Raw genomic sequence first — 17,007 nt, forward strand, 5'->3', positions numbered from 1 at the left:
GGGCGCCGCACCCAAGAATGCCTGCAGCGTGGACACAGGAGGCTGCGGGGTCGGCCCTCTTACTGTGCAGACCTGCGGGTCCCTTGCCAAGAAAAACAACACGAACTTCTCAGCACCCAAGGGCTCGTGCGTCAGCTTCCTGAGTGTCCTGGTCCTGCAATAAGGATGGTCTGGTTGGCAGCAGAGTTTATTTCACCACTGAAGCGTGCACACACACACGCACACACAGGAGGTCCCGAGAAGCCTTGGCAGAATCCAGCAGCCCCATCCCCTTGGTGCCCAGGGCCGATCTGCTCACAGCCCAGCTTGTGCACAAACCAGGGCGGTCAGTGGAGACCTCAGGCCTTCCTGCCGCCTCTGAGCACCTTCCAGCTAATGAGATGGTGCCCGGCGTAGCTGTGCTCACACCTGAGGGGCAGGAAGGTCACCACCACAGCCTGCACTTCTGGAAGAGGGCGGGGAGGGAAGGGTGTTGAGCGTGGGCGTGCATCTGGTCACAGCTCCAGCTCTTCTGTGTCCAGTGGTGGTGCGACCTTCCCGGAGCCTCTTCCTGTAGGCGGCCCTCTAGGTCCTGCTGCGCCCCCTCCCAGCACACTCACCAGTTCTCCTGAGGCTGTCCACCCTGAGCGCCGCCTGCTTCTTGCTGGAACCCTGCCCCGTTGGGTGGGAAGTGTTCAGGGATGTGTGGCTGCACATGCCAAACCCTCCTGAAGTTGGGTTGTGGAGTGGAATCATTTGACATGAGTGGTATTTCCAGCACGTCCATTGTTAGCGGTGCACGCTGCAGAGGCAGAAGAGGGTCTGGACCAGCCGGAGTCTGTGTCCTGGGTGTCTGAGGCTGAGCACAGCTCAGCCTGGCCCGTCAGGGAGAACTGAGTCACCAAGGAGCTGCCTTGATGGGCCCTCCTGTTTAAGACTTTCAAACATTGCCTCTGCGACCCTGGCTTGGGCTCAGCCACCCCCCGCTGGTCTTGCGGAGCCTGGAGCTCAGTCTGGGAGGATGAGGGCATCTGGGCGCCGCACCCAAGAATGCTGGCAGTGTGGACACAGGAGGCTCCAGGGAGCTGTGTCCTGTAGCTTGGCGCCTGGGTCTTTGGAGAGAAATGCTTGGTCCAGGCCCTGTGGATAATTTGAGACCCTGACTGCAACCAGAGCCGAGGGCCAGCTGGGAAGGCAGAGGCGGCAGGGCTCCTGGAGATGCTGGTCTGGACACGCATCCGTCAGCTGAGCACAGGCCTCGCGGCGTGGGGCAGGCGAGGGCAGATTCTGGAGGCAGGCCTGTGGCTCGCGAGGCTCTGGCACCTGCAGCAGTGCCCGACCGACCAGGAGCCAGGCTGGAGCCATCCTGCGAGGCCCAGGGGCTCCTCTAGCCAGAGGACGGGTGGGCGAGCCTGGGCCCAGGCTGGGCCCACGCCTGTGGAGCAGGTCGGCAGCTGGAGGGAAAGGCACCTGAGAGGCACGACTGCCTCACCCTGGGCGTTGGGAGCCGGAGGCAAACCTTGCGTCTTCGGAGGCTGCTGTGGGCTGTATTCCCCTGGCTCCCCCAGCAGTGGGTCTTGCAATGTCTGCCCAGAGAAGGCTGTGGCCCCTGGGTCCACAGGCAGGGCAAGGCTCTGGGCAGGCCCTGGGTGAGGGTGTTCTGGGAGTGTCCAGAGAACGGGCCATGTTGGGCTCACAGATCCACAGACGTACCTCTCTCCTTTCTGGATGTGTGATCAGCGCTTTTCCTCAAGTCCTTCAGTCCCTGGGGCTGCCTCTGTGGGGGGACGGGGGGCACCAGGTCCTCGGCTGTGGCAGAACCAGCCCAGCCTGAGGGTCCGCCTCCCTGCCCAGTGGTCAGCACCGCCCACAGCTCTCAAGTGTCCAGGGTGGGCTCAGAGGAGCTGGGGTGACCTGAACAGCCTGTGGAGTGGTGGGCGCCGGCCAGCGTGGACCAGTGCAGGCACAGCAGGACACCTCCTGTCCTGGCTCAGGGGGGACTCTAACCCCAGCCGGGAGGCAGGGTATTCTGGAGCTGCTGGGCGCCGGCCCCCTGGGAGGGCGTGAGGTGGGGAGGGGGTCGGGCGGGAGGTGTCGCAGCTCTGGGCAGACCGGCCAGAGCTGCCGACGCTGCTGCTCTAGGCTCCTGGCTGTGGGCAGGGGAGGGAAGGGGCGATCAGGGCTGGGTAGCCTCTAAGGTGGCTGCGGGGCCTGGGAGGAGGGCACAGGCTGGGGGCAGCTCTGGCCGGAAGCGCCCAGCCCAGCCTAGGGCCGCAGCAGCCGCAGGGCGCCCAGGGTTCCACCCAGCAGCGGGCAGAGGTGCCTGTGGCCTGTGGGCCCCGCGCCCGAGGTCCACGCCCAGTAGCTGTAGACGCTTCGCTCCGTCCCGTTGCCACCAGGTGCCCCGTCCTCCGCATCCTCTGGGCCGAGCTCCGCCGGCCCCGTGGCCCTCCTCCAGCTGGAGCCTGCTGCCAGGCCTGCGGCTGCCCCCGCTGCCGCCCCCGCCGCCGCCCCCGCGGCCACGCGCATCGAGGAGCCCGCGTAGCGGGGCGCTGGCCTCACACGCACCCTCGAGGCCCCGCGCCCACCTCGGGCGCTGCCACGGGCCCCACCGCGGCCACCCTTGGCTGCACTGCCGTCGCAGAGGAAGGTGGCCGCTAGCAGCAGAGCCCAGCACACGGCGGCCGCCCAGTTCATGTTCCTGGAGCAGAACCTGCAGGACGGAGGAGGGGGCCTCAGCTGCTGTGAGGACGGGGTGCTCAGGAGCTGGGGACCGGGGACTCGGGGAGGCGGGGCGGCGTTCGGGGCCTGGGCACCGGGGGCTCAAGGGTCAGGGCCGGGCTCAGCATTGGGTGGTACCTGGGGGCCTCGACTGCTGGAGGAGTGGGGAGTGGGTTGGGGGGAGGCCTGCCTGAGGATGAGGGCCTGGGGCCTGGGGCGGGGATGGGGGTCTTGTTCAATAGCCGGGAAGGGGCGGTTGGGGGTGAGGGTTCTGCCGTGGGGTTATTCTGTGTGGGGAGTGGAGTCGGGGCAGAGAATGGGGCTTGTGAGCCCCCTGCGGTTGAGGGCGCTCAGGCCTGGGGAGGGGGTTCCATGTGTGGGCCGCTCCGGAAGGACCACCTCGGGCCTCCAGGGCTGGCAGGCCCACCGGCCACTGGGGTGAGGCTGCGTTTCCAGGTCCGACGCCCGAAGGAAGCAGGTGAGAGTCTGGAGAGGGGCCAGCAGGGAGCCTCGGTCGGCTCCCCCAGGCCCCTCCCGGGGCTCCGGGGCCGGAGACGGGCTGCGAGCCCCACCCCGCGGGAGGGGTCCAGTCTGGCGCCCCCTCCCGCCCGCTCTGCCTCGCGCTCACCCCTCCCGCTACCGCCTGGCTCGCAGCTGGGCGCGGGACCAGAGGCGACCCCCGGGCGGCGGCTCCATCCGCCTCCCGGCCTCAGACACACCCCCACCCCCATCCCCACCCCCCAGCCTTACCAGCCGCGGGCCTCGGGCAGAACCGCGGCGACTCCGAGGACTGCGGCCCGAGCGGATGGGGGCTGTGGCGGAGACCCCGCGGGCGCCGAGCGGAGCGGGGACGTGCGTGCGGCCTCCGCCCTCGGCGTGGGGCGGGCAGACGCGGAGGCTCATCCCCCGGAAGGGCGGGAGGGGATAGGGGCGGGCCTTCGCAGGCGCAGCCCCCGTCTGCCCAGCACCCCCTCACTCGCTGCCCGGTCCTCCATCCCTTGCGCACCCTCATCCTGACTGGTCCCCCGATACCAGTCAGCTCCGCTGTCTTCAGCACCTCGCACCCCCAGCTCCACCGCATCCGTCCTCCCCCCAACTTCGCACACTCCGTCCCCCGCCACTCCAAGCCCCATCTCCCCCACACCCTCTCCAGTTCCTCTTTCCGTCCGTTTCTGGGGGGTGTGTCCACACGGGCTCCTCTCCAGAGAGGAGAGGACAGCTCGCCAGGGCTCCAGGGCGTCCCAGACCCTGAGCAGCACCGGCCCTAGCAGGCACCCTTCCAGGCCTGGGAAAAGGGCGCCGGGACCCCTCTTCCCGCCTCCAGGGGCTACTGCTCAGGTTCCTCCAGGGCCCTGCAGGCGGCCCCACCACCTGTAACCCGACTGCTCCAGCTAGCGGGCCTCCAGGTCCCGTCGGATTGGACCCCTGGGCCTGGCTCCGACTTGCTTCCCAAAGTTTGTCTGTCCTCGAGTCTCCTCCCCGCCCGCTCCCAACCCCAGACTCTAGGCCTCCCCCCGGGGAGCTGCTCCCCCTGGGGACACCCGCCCTCTCACACAGCGCTCCCCCCGCCCCGGGATGCAGAGCGCCTCTGTGACACCATCTCTCTACACTTCCATCAGATCCTCGTGGTCCTTGAAGGCTCAGCCGCGTCCCACGCTGTCCTGGGCAGGCTCAGGTCCTGTTGGTTTCAAATGCCACCTGGGCCAGAAGGGCCGCGGCTGAGAGCTGCCTGCTGGCCCCAGGCCTCGGGCTGCTGTGGCGATGTGGTGGGAGGGGCGGGGCTCGTCCACAGCTCGCATCCTCTGGTGGACTCCCGGGTCCCACGCACAGAACAGCTGCAGCGAGTTGCTCACTTCCAGGAAACAAGGGCACTTCATCCGAGATCAGGATGCCGCGTGGGGCCTGCGGGGACGGACACAGCTGTGGCCTCTCAGCGCCCTTCCCCCACTCCGGTGTGTCCCCTGGGAGCCCACCTTGTCTTATTTTCGCCCATGGGGTCTGACTGTGACTGCCCCCTCCCGGCCCTGGGAGCAGGCGTGACACGCCTTCCTGGCCGTAGGGACCTGCTTCCCAGGGCCGGCCCGGGCCTGGCCCCTCTCCTGGGGCACCGCCAGTCAGGGGCAGTTGCTCACATGGCTCCACGGCTTGGAGCCTGGAGCGCAGTGGGCGGGTGGGCCCGGAGGCAGTGAAGGTCCCGTGACCCTCGGCCTCCCGCGTTGGCCAGTGTCGCAGCTGGCCTTCTCTGTCACCTGCACTCGGAGGGCCCCCAGTGCAGGGACATCCCTGCCCCCTTGTGCTCAAGGGTCCTGCCCGGCACCTCCCAGACAGCCGTCGTGTGAAAGCCTAAATGGCAGCCGGCAAGGAAAGTCTGCAACACAATAAAGACCACAGCAGAGAAAAGGGAGAAAAGGCTCAAGAAGTTTGAGGAATTAGAGAAAAACCTAAAAAAGCAAAAATAATCCATAGGCTCAGAAAGACGGGGAGATACTGTGTTTGTATAAGAACAGGATGCTGTGACAAAAGTTGAGACTAAGTAAGACTAAGTAAGAAAACAAGGCTGCAAAAAGCCAACAGGAGAACTGAATTACAAAGTGAAGACATTTTTTTGGATGAACAGCAACAAGACGGCAGATATAAGAGAAAGGGCATAGTTTTGGACTCTGAGTCTGACGGACCCCTGCTTCGGAGGAGGAGAGTCAAGGGCACTCTGTAAGAGGAGCCGTGGAGTGAGGCTAATGAACCCTTTCACAAGGCCCTAAGCCTTTTTTGTTAAGAGATGTGAGGGAAGCACAGGAAAAAATTTAGACTATTTTATGTTTAAATATTAACATGAAAAATTCAAATAAAATACTAGCCACTGGGACTTCCCTGGTGGGAAGACTGCATTTCAATGCAGGGGTGAAGTTTTGACCCTTATTTGGGGACCTGGGATCCCACATGCCTCATGGCCAAAAAACCAAAACATAAAAACAAATATTAGCCACTGAGCCCAACAGTGCATTAAAAGCAGGTCACTACTGCTCAGGTCCAGGCGGCTTTGTCTGTGGACACACTTTACCTATTGCTGCACAAAGGGAGAGAAGCACTCATGATTTTCTCAGAAAAAGAAGACAGCACATTTCACTTCTCTTATGTTTGGTTTTTTGGGTTTTTTGACTATGAAAATGTATTACTATCGTGCCTTCACTATCAACATAGGATCCTGGTCCTTTCTTCTTCCTTTTGTTTTTGATGTTCAGTCGCTCAGTCGTGTGTGACTGCCACGCCATGGACTGCAGCACGCCAGGCCTCCCTGTCCTTCATCATCTCCCAGAACTTGTTCAGACTCATGTCCATTGAGTCAGTGATGCCATCCAACCATCTCATCCTCGGTTGCCCCCTTCTCCTCCTGCCTTCAGTCTTTTCCAGCATTAGGGTCTTTTCCAGTGAGTCAGTTCTTTGCATCAGGTGGCCTAAGTATTGGAGCTTCAGCATCAGTCCTTCTAATGAATATTCAGGATTGATTTTTTTTTTTAGGATTGACTGGTTTGATTTCCTTGCAGTCCAAGGGACTCTCAAGACTCTTTTCCAACACCACAGTTCAAAAGAATCAATTCTTTAGCACTCAGCTTCCTTTACAGTCCAACTCTCACATCCATACATGACTACTGGAAAAAGCATAGCTTTGACTATATGCACCTTTGTCAGCAAAATAATGTTTCTGCTTTTTAATATGCTGTCTAGATTTGTCATAGCTTTTCTTCCAAGAAGCAAGCATCTTTTAATTTTATGGCTGCACTCACTGTTTGCAGTGATTTTGGAGCCCAAGAAAATAAAGTCTCTAAATATTTCCATTGTTTCCCCATCTATTTGCCATAAAGTGATGGGACCGGATGCCATGATCTTAGTTTTTTGAATGTTGCTGCTGCTGCTAAGTTGCTTCTGTCGTGTTCGACTGTGTGACCCCGTAGATGGCAGCCCACCAGGTTCGCCGTCCCTAGGATTCTCCAGGCAAAAACACTGGAGTGGGTTGCTGTTTCCTTCTCCAATGCATTAAAGTGAAAAGTGAAAGTGAAGTCGCTCAGTCGTGTCTGACTCTTAGCGACCCCATGGACTGCAGCCCACCAGGCTCCTCCGTCCATGGGATTGTCCAGGCAAGAGCACTGGAGTGGGGTGCCATCGCCGTCTCCTTTGAATGTTGAGTTAAGGCCAAAAGAGAGATGTTGGCTATTTGATGACTTTCAAGCCGACTCCAGTAATGTCACCAACAGCATGACCTTTGTGACGAAATCTAGCAACCAGCCCCTCATCGTTTTCCTCAATAAAATCAAACAACCACCATGAAGTATAAAAGCTGAGTTCTTTTGCGATTCTTCGTTAACTGAACCCTGACACGCATCCTGAAGGCAGAATCTGGCTGTTGGACTTCAGCCCCGCCTTCCGGGGCGCAGCTCCCTTGTGCAGGAGCTCGGTGAGGGCGGCCCCCGCTGCGCCCTGCGTTTTCTGGTCCTGCTTATCAGGCGCCTTCTGGTCTCATCAGTGGCTTGGAGCTTCCCAGCAGGATGAAAATGTGCCAAAGGCCTGAGCAAAAAAGAGCATTTTCTTAATTTTTAAATGTCTTTTTTAAAAATTGAAATATATTTGACATGTAAAAAAGTGAAGAAGAACTAAAGAGCCTCTTGATGAAAGTGAAAGAGGAGAGTGAAAAAGTTGGCTTAAAGCTCAAAATTCAGGAAACTAAGATCAGGGCATTTGGTCCCATCACTTCATGGGAAATAGATGAGGAAACAATGGAAACAGTGGCTGACTTTATTTTTTTGGGCTCCAAAATCACTGCAGATGGTGATTGCAGCCATGAAATTAAAAGATACTCTTTGGAAGGAAAGTTATGACCAACCTAGACAGCATATTAAAAAGCAGAGACATTACTTTGCCACCAAAGGTCCGTCTAGTCAAGGCTATGGTTTTCCAGTGGTCATGTATGGATGCGAGAGTTGGACTATAAAGAAAGCTGAGTGCAGAAGAATTGATGCTTTAAACTGTGGTGTTGGAGAAGAGTCTTGAGAGTCCCTTGGACTGCAAGGAGATCCAACCAGTCCATCCTAAAGGAGATCAGTCCTGGATGTTCATTGGAAGGACTGATGTTGAAGCTGAAACTCCAATATTTTGGTCACCTGGTGTGAAGAGTTGGTTCATTTGAAAAGACCCTGATGCTGGGAAAGATTGAGGGCAGGAGGAGAAGGGGAGGACAGAGGATGAGATGGTTGGGTGGCATCACCGACTCAATGGAATGGGTTTGGGTGGACTCTGGAAGTTGGTGATGGACAGGGAAGCCTGGCGTGCTGCGGTTCACGGGGTCGTAAAGAGTCAGACACGACTGAGCGACTGAACTGAGTGGAACTGACACGTAACATTTTGTAAATTTAAGATGTCCAACACGTTGATTTGATACACTTACATATTGTTATGTGATTTGATTTGATTTCCATCAACATTCATTTGTGGGGAAAAAGGCCAAGAAACCTAGCCATAGAAATGACTTTTTAAACTTGATTAAAGCTGTATTTCAGATAAACCCTCAGCAGATTTCATATTTAGTGGAGAGCCTTTAAATATGTTTTGTCAAAAAATATGAGCGAGGAACGCTTCCTACCATCACCACTTCTTTTGATCACAGGCCTGAGCCCAGGAGACAGCCGTGCCCTGAAGAAGCTGTGCACTCTGTGGGTGACCGCTTACTCCCAATGCCTTGAACTGGGGAATCCTCTACTGGGCAGAGCTGGGGAACCAGAGTGTGCTCTGAGGGTGCTGGGCGGGGCTCTGCTCCCCAAGGAGGGGCCAGCAGAGCCTGCGCGTCTCCCCTCCCCTTCCCCCACTCGGGACTGTGGCCTTGGTGCTGGGAGCTGCTGGGAGCTGCTGCTGCCCTCTGAGGACTGCAGGCTGGACACGCAGGCCAGAGGGTAGGTGGAAGGTGGGGAGGGGCGTTCTGGGTCTGGGATCCTCAGTGGGGCCGCTCTGCTGGCCCTGCAGTGCCCACAGCTTGACTGCTTGTCCCCGTTGGTTCAAGAGATTGCTACCTGCACATTTTATGACTGCAGCCGCATGAGTGTCTGATGGCAGATAAAACAGAAAGTCTCTACCGAAACAAGAAATAGTAGAAAATAAAATGCCATCCAGAGTAACAGTGCACTCTATAAAAAACCTCCCAGAACGCAAAGGATCCTTATGGCAAAAACAAACAGATCATTCAGGAACATAAAGGAAGACCTGCATAAACAGGGGAGAAAGAGGCAGCGCAGCTGGGCGCCGCGCCTGGGCCTCCCGCACGCTCACCCCTAAGCCCGTGCAGCTCCAGTGAGGACCTCAGCAGTTCTTAAAGCAACCTACTGCTGACTGAATTGTGGCCCCACGGTTCATGTTTTGAAGTCCTGTCCCCAGCACCTAAGAATGTGATTATATTTGGAGATGGATCTTTATAAAGGCGAGAAAAGGTTAAATGAAGTCATCAGGGTGGTCCTGACCCAGTGTGACTTGTGTCTTTATAAGCGGAGATAAGAGGAGATTGGGTCACAGACATGCACCCGGGGATGACCACGTGAGGATGGCTGGGTACCAGCCATGGACACGGGCCTCAGAGGAAACCAACCCTGCTGACACCTTATCTCAGATTCCAGGCTCCAGAATTGTGAGAAAATGAGTTTCTGGTGTCTAAGCCAGCCTGTCCGTGGTACTGTTTTTTCCCTGTGCCTTATAGCTTGTGGAATCTTGGATCCCCAACCAAGGACTGAAGCACAGAGCCTGCCTTTGGACTGCCAGAGACGTCCCTGTGGTGCTTTGTTATGGCAGCCCAAGCAAGCTAAGGAACTCAGGGGCTCACACAAAAGGATAAAAGTCAAATTTAAACAAATTTTGAAAAAGCAGTTCAAAGAAGAGGGATTCACGTGCCGGATAAGAGCTCGCAGACACCATGGTGACAAAGCAGTCTAGACAGAAGACAGCCCAGTGCAGAAAGCAGGTCACGGACAGAATGCAAGGACCTGTACACGTGCAAGGAGAGAAACAAGACCAGGAATGTGATGGAGAAGAGCGAAATTGTGAGAAGAACCAGAGAGCAATTTTAAAATGCATCCGAGAGCCGGGAGCCCAGCTCACCCTGGGCTGAGGAGCTGTCCCCGGCTCTGGTGCTGAAGTTCCCTGAGAGCAGCAGCTGGCGCCTTTGGCGTTTGGCTGCTGCTCCTGTGTCTCAGGGTGAGGGGGGAGGAGAGGAGCTCGCTGGCTGCGCTGGTGGGAGAGAGCTGGGGCCCACCTGGTGCGTGGGCTGGTGGCGGTGAGCAGATGACAGGGTGGGGAGGGTTTGAAGTTCCTCCTCCTGCTGCTGGTGCTAGGAGAGGCCAGGAGCCCGGTGGAGTTTGCCCAGGGCCTCGTGGATGTCACGGTTCCGGAGGCAGTAGATGATGGGGTTGAGCAGTGGGGTCACAACGGAGTAGACCACGGACACCAGTTTGTTGAGGTCAAAGGAGCGGATGGCCTGAGGCCGGGCGTACATGAAGGTGGTGGTGCTGTAGAAGAGGGCCACCACGGTCAGGTGGGAAGCACAGGTGGAGAAGGCCTTCTGGCGGCCAGCCCTTCCTGGGATCCTCAGCACCGTGGCCACGATGTGGGTGTAGGAGATCACGGTCGCCAGCAGGGAGGTGGCGAGCACAGCTAGGGCTGCCACGAAGTCCAGCACTTCGATGGTGGTGGTGTCAGAGCAGGAGAGCTGCAGCAGGGGTGAGATGTCACAGAAAAAGTGGTTGAGGACGTTGGGGCCGCAGAACCTGAGGCGGGAGATGAGAGCTGTGGACACGCAGGAGGCCAGGAAGCCACCCAGCCAGGCGCTGAGGGCCAGGCGCAGGCAGAGCCCCGAGTCCATGATGGCTGGGTAGCGCAGGGGGCGACAGATGGCCAGGTACCGGTCATAGGCCATGGTGGCCAGGAGGAAGCACTCGGAGGAGCCAAGGGAGAGGAAGACAAAGAGTTGGGTGAGGCAGCCTGAGAAGGAGATCGTCCTTGCTGAGGCCAAGAGGCCAGCCAGCAGCTTGGGGATGGTGACTGAGGTGTAGAGGGTCTCCAGCACTGACAGGTTGGCCAGGAAGAAGTACATGGGCGTGTGCAGTCGGCGGCTGGCTCTGACAGTGACCACAATGACCAGGTTCTCCAGGATGGTCACCGTGTATATGGTGAGGAATGCCCCGAACAGCAGCCCCTGCATGTGGCACAGCTCTGGGAAGCCCAGCAGGATGAACTCTGTCACCGACGTCTTCGTGGAGTTGCTCATAGCCCTCTTGGCAGGGGGGTCACTTCTGAGCACCTTGGAACAGTGGAGAGAGGCAGGTGTGATGTGTGCTGGGCGGGAGACTGGGTCCTGAGAGCTAGGTGGGAGGACCATAACCCCTTCTCAAAGTTGCTGCAGCACTGACACCCATACCCTTAACCCAGCGCACACCTCACCCTGAACAAACCCCTGGCAGGGGGGCCTGCCTGCACACCAGTGGGCACAAGCACACCTCTCACGTCCACTCTCACGTGGAAGTGCTCAGGTGTGCACGGCTCCCTGTCCCAGGGCCGCGTACACAGCCACATGTGGGAGTGTGCGTGCCCGTGCACACACACATACCCAGGCACAGGCACATGCACACACATCTAGGTGCATGCACACATGCACACACCCAGGTGCACTCCTGCACCACCACCCCCCCCGCCCAGGTGCATGCACAAGCACACACATATCTAGGTGCATGGACCTGTGCACGCATTCAGGTACACACACACACCCAGGTGCATGCACACACACACATTCAGGTACACACACCCACCCATGTACATGCACACTCACACACAGGTCCATGTGTGCACACCGCAGGGGAGAAGACCTGTTCTGCATGCTTGGTGTGCTGTCTTAGCTGTGTGTCCAGGCACTTCCCTGGCCTTCTCCATGTGGGCCCCTCATCCTCAGGAAGGACACCACTTCCATCAGAAGGTTAGCTGGATCTCCAGGGGTGAGCAAAATCTGGGCCTCGGATTTGTGGGCCTGGGGCTGGGGGTGGGGGGGAAGGTTCATCCCCACCTTGGTTTCCCCACGTGGACCCGTCTTGAGCTGGCCTGAGGTCTGTATCCTGTGTTTTCTGAGCTTGAAAGTGGCCTTTGGGAGATGGTGGAAGCAGTCCACTCAGAGCCTTTAAGGGGGTGGGTGGTTTGGGACTTTTGGGCCAGGACACCCAGGAGCTGGGTGTCTGAAGGACAGGTGGGCGGTCGGAGGTGGCAGGCTGGGGCAGAGCCGGTTCCCGGCCTCTGGGGCTTCCACGCCTCCTCAGTCCCTCGCCTCACTGGCAGGACCAGAGAACCCCTCTGGAGGTGGAGGGGATTCCTGCGGGCAGGTGGAATTCTTGGGAAACCCTCAGCCTGTTCCTCCTATGTTTACCTGTGCTGCACAGAGGCTGAACTGGGGTGCTCCTGGCTCACCTCGAAAGGGCTCGTAGACCCCCCCCCCAATAGCAGCAATGCTCAGCCCTGTGGGGAGGGGCTGCAGGAGGGCTCAGGGCTAGTGGGGGTGCAGGGGGGGAACAGAGCAGATGGAGGGCTGTGCCCCAGTCTCTGGGGACATGAGACCATGAGTGATGTGGCAGAAGAGGCTGGGCCTGCAAAGGGTCTGCAGAATCTGCGTTGGTGCCAGCCTGGACCCAGGGCATCAGGGCTGGGGCCCCAGGAGCCCTGCTATCTGGGCCGAGCAGCTTGGCGGTGTGTGTTGGGGGCACTCGGAAAATCTGCCTGCCTAGCACCCCCAGGCCCTTTGCCTCAAGACCAGGCTGTTACCTCCAGCCTCCTCCACGTTTCTGCAGTTCTCCAGCCAGGGCCTGGAGAAGCACTCCGGGTCTCCCTGGGTCCCCCTGCCTCGTGGCCAGGTGGCTTTTATGGTGCTCATTAGTAGCCTTGCCACCCCCTGGCTTTCTGGAGGACTTTAATTGAGAATTCTCACCCCTGTGGGACTCTCAGAGCAATCTGCAGGGTCCCCAGAGGGAATGTAAGAAGGGAATATGAGGTAAGGTGTGGGGGCTTCCCGCCTTCCCCTTGGGATGAACAGAGTCTGGCCTGCTGCCTGCCCTCCAGGTGCCCTGGCCCTGGTGAGGCCCATCCTGAGCCGGCTCTCAGCCTTAAGGCCCTCGCCTGGGGTTCAAAGGGGAGTGGATGCTACACAGTAGCATTCATTTTATTTCCTTCCCATGCTCGGCATTTATTTATTCATTTAGTTGTAAAATAATGGAACTATGGTAAACCTAGTCTCAACTCGAGACCTAGACAGTGGCTACTAAGTGACCCTAGCTTCCCCCTCCCTCTCCAGGGACCATTCATGGGATTCCCCTGCTGCCTAAAGCATTTTAATTATAGATATTGCTTAGTTTTGCTTGTATTCAAATGTTATGACAAAGGGTATTATGCTACATGCTGTCTTCTGGGTCTTGCTTTTTTGTACTAAGATTCTTTCTCTTCTTGGTAGCTGTTCTGCATTCATTCTGACACCTGGGCAATAACATTCTATCACGTCTGCCTCTGCATCACAATTGGTGGTTTTGTCCTTTGTGCACAGCTCCTGAGCACCACGCACCAGAATTTCTCTTGGAGCTACACCTACGAATGGGCGCGCTTGGGGTGAACTTCACATGCAACTTTACAAGAAAATGCCAAGTTCTCTCCTCAGAGTGGCTGTATGGCTTACCCTCCTACAATCGAACTACATCCTTTCCAACAGATGGTGTGGTGGATTTCCTAATCTCTGCGAGTGGAGAGGGTAAAAATAGTGTTGCACTATGAATTGTCTTTCTCTGCTGCTCTTGGTATGGTTAGTATCAATGAGCGTTTCTGCTTCTGTGAGATGCCTATGAGTGTGTGTGTGTGTGTGTGTGTGTGTCTTTTGCCCATTTCTCTCCACATTCTTATTGACTTGCAGGTGTTATTTATACACTCTTCTAAATTTCTTTATTGAGGTGTAATTTACACAGTGAAGTGCACAGACCTTAGATGCTAAGTTTGATGAGTTTTGATGAATGCACAGATGCGTGAACCTGCACCTCCTCAAGATACAAACTTCCTTCACCGTAGAAGCACCCTGCACGCTCCTTCCCAGTCAACCCTTCACCCCCCCACTTCGAGGCAACACTGTTCTGAGTCTTTTCTTCGCAGATTACTTATTTTCTAGACTGTAACAGAATGAAACCACCCAATATCCCCTCTCTGTCTGACTTCTGTCAGCATGTTTTTGACGATGTGTGTTCTATTATATGGGTAGACCATGGTTATCTGGAAGAGTGTTTTAAAATTTTCAAATGTTTGGAGATTTTCTGGAGATGTTTTTGTTATTGATTTACTTTAACTTCTTTGTAATCAGAGAGCACACTGGGCATAAATCTGAGCCCTGTGAGATTCATTTTATGCTTGAGAATATGGGCTTGTGTTGGCGAATTATCTGTGTCCACAGGTCTATTTCTGGGTTCTGTTCTGTTCCGTTTGTCTCTAAGTTTGTCATCTCTCTGATTCTGCACTGCCTTGATTACGACAGCTTTATAGGTTTGAAACCAGCTGGTGTGAATGTTCTGACTATTCTTGTTTTTCAAAATAGTTTTGGCTCTTTCAGTTCCTTAGCCTTTCCATAAATTTTAGATTCAGCTCGTTGATTTCATGAAGTATTCTGTTGTAATTTCTATTGGAATTGAATATAATCTAGATCAGTTTGGGGAGAATTAACATCTTTACAATATTGAGTCTTCCAATCCATGAACGTGATCTATCTCTTTATTCTTTGGTTCATCTTTGATTCCTTTCATCAGTATGTTATAATTTTTATAATGTTTTGCAAATATATTTTTTCCAGTTTATAGCTTTTCTCAGTTTCTTTAAGATGACTTTTGATGAACAGAAGTCCTTAATTTTTCAAAATTATTTTAGAACAGTTTTAGATTTATAGAAAATTTGCGAAGATAGTTCTCATACATTCCATACAGAGTTTCTCCTAATGCTAATATCTTGTATTAGTGTGGGGGTACATTTGTTACAATTTATGAACCAGTATAATACATTATCAACCAAAGTCCATACTTTATTTGGATTTCCTTAGTTTGTACCCAATGTCTTTTTTTCTGTACCAGGGTCCCATCCAGAATCACATTACATTTAGTTGTCATGTTTCCTTAGGTTCCACTTGGCTGTGGGTTTCTCATACTTTTTTGGACAATTTTGAGGAGTTTGGTAATCTATTTGATAGGATGTCCCCAAATTGGGGCTTGTCTCATGTTTTTCTCATGATTAAACCGAGGTTATGGGTCTTTGGGAGGAAGACTGCGGAGATAAAGTGCCCTTCTCATCACGTTGTGTCTAGATCCACACCGTCAGCAGGACCGTCACTGCTGTTGACCTTGACCACGGGGCTGAGGCCATGAGTCCTCTCCTGTCACATCACCCTCCTGCATCCACACTGTCCTCTCTGGAAGGAGGTCATTACATCAGCCCCCATTTAAGGGTCATACTCTCCCTCCTTGAGAGACAGATATAGAGTTAAGTTACTTGCAGTTCTTCTTCATGGAAAATTTGTCTTTTCTACTTGTTTCTTTCTTTATCCAATCATTCATTTATATCAGTATAGACTCATGGGCATTTATTTCATATTTTGGTTTATAATCTGATACTATTCTGATTATTTGCTGCTTGAAATATGGTATGTAGCATTTTGTGTCTGGCTTCTTTCGTTTAGCCTGATGTTCTCAAGGGTCGTCCGTGTTGTGGCCTGAATCAGTGCTTCGCTCCTTTTTATGACTGAATCATGCTGTTGTGAGTGTACACCACCTCCTCCTTCTCTGCCCATCTCTTAGGGTTGTTCGTACCTTTTCGCTGTTGTAAGCAGCGCTACTATGGACATTTGTGTACAAATACTTGCTTGAGTACCAGTTTTCAGTTCTCTTGGATATATATCTATAAGTGGGATTGCTGGGTCACGTGAGAATTTTATGTTTAACTTTTTGAAGAAATGCGGAATTATTTTCCACAGAGGCTGCACCATTTTATATTCTTATCAGAAAAGTACAAGCATTCCAATTTCTCTACATTCTCACCAACACTTGATATTTTCTGTTTTTAAAAAATATATAGCCACCCTAGTGGGTGTGAAGTGGTATCTCATTGTGGTTTTGATTTGCATTTCCTTGGTGACTGATGACACAAAACATCTTTCCACATTGGCCATCTGTACATCTTCTTTGGAGAAATGTCTATTCAAGTCCTGGCTCATTTTCAATTGGATTATTTGTCTTTTAGTTTTTGAATTGTAAGAGCTTTTTATGTAGTTTACATACAAGACCCTTATTAGAGATATGATTTGCAATATTTATCCCATTTTGTATGTTTTGCTTTTTTGATAGTGTTCTTTGATGCACAAAGTTCTTGATTTTTATGAATTCCAATTCATCTATTTTTTTTCTTTTGTTGTTCTTGCTTTTGGTGTTTTATCTAAGAATCCTTTGCCAAATCCAAGGTCCTCAAGATTTACTCATGTTTTCTTTTGAGGGTTTTATAGTTTTAACTCTCCTGTTTTCATTCTTGATCCATTTTGAATTCATTTTTGTATCTTGTGAGAGGTGGGAGTTGGACTGCATTCTTCTGCAGATGGAGATTTGTTGAGAGGCTACTCTTTTCTCATTGAGTGGTCTTGATACCCTTGTCAAAAATCAATTGACCATAGGTGTATGGGTTTACTTCTCAACTGTCAAGTCTATTCTGTTGGTCTATAGTCTGTCCTTATGTGAATCCCACAGTTTTGGGTAATAGCTTTGTAAGTTTTGAAATCAGGAAGTGTGAGTCATATAATTTTGTTCTTTTTCAAGATTGTTTCGGCTTTTGGAGCCCATTGCTATGCCATGTTAATTTAGAATCAGTTTTTCCAATTTTGAGAGAAAGGCCATTAGATTTTGATAGGTGTTTCACTGAGTCTATAGATCATTTGATGTAGTGTTGCCATGTTAACAATATTAAGTCATTTAATCCATGAACATGGGATGTTTTTCCATTTATTTAGATTTTTGTTAATTTTTCCACAATGTTTCTTCACAATGTAGTCTTCAGTAAGCCTTTCCCTCCTTGGTTAAATTTATTTCTAGATAGTTTATTCTTTTGGGTGCTATTATAAATGGAATTGTTTTCTTAATTTCCACTTTGAATTGTTCATTGCTATTTCAGGAACACAGTTGATTCTGTATGTTGATTTTTTACTCTGAAACTTTGCTGAATTTAGTTATTAATTCCAGT

General features: G+C 53.5%; 1 protein-coding gene and 1 pseudogene across 1 annotated transcript; both read right to left on the reverse strand.

Moving 5' to 3' along the window:
- Positions 1-174: 174 nt before the first annotated feature.
- On the reverse strand, positions 175-2,676 carry SPRN (shadow of prion protein). The gene has a single exon (XM_043925219.1). It carries the CDS (start codon positions 2,674-2,676, stop codon positions 2,245-2,247), a length of 432 nt encoding a protein of 143 aa, XP_043781154.1. The 3' UTR covers positions 175-2,244.
- Positions 2,677-10,060: 7,384 nt separating this feature from the next.
- On the reverse strand, positions 10,061-11,430 carry LOC122708570 (annotated as a pseudogene).
- Positions 11,431-17,007: the final 5,577 nt, after the last annotated feature.

This window comes from Cervus elaphus, chromosome 15 (genome assembly GCF_910594005.1).
Source record: "Cervus elaphus chromosome 15, mCerEla1.1, whole genome shotgun sequence".
NCBI lineage: Eukaryota > Metazoa > Chordata > Mammalia > Artiodactyla > Cervidae > Cervus > Cervus elaphus.

What these genes read in the sequence shown, in the direction of transcription:
- SPRN (XM_043925219.1), bottom strand. Translation starts at nt 2,676, where the DNA reads ATGAACTGGGCGGCCGCCGTGTGCTGGGCTCTGCTGCTAGCGGCCACC.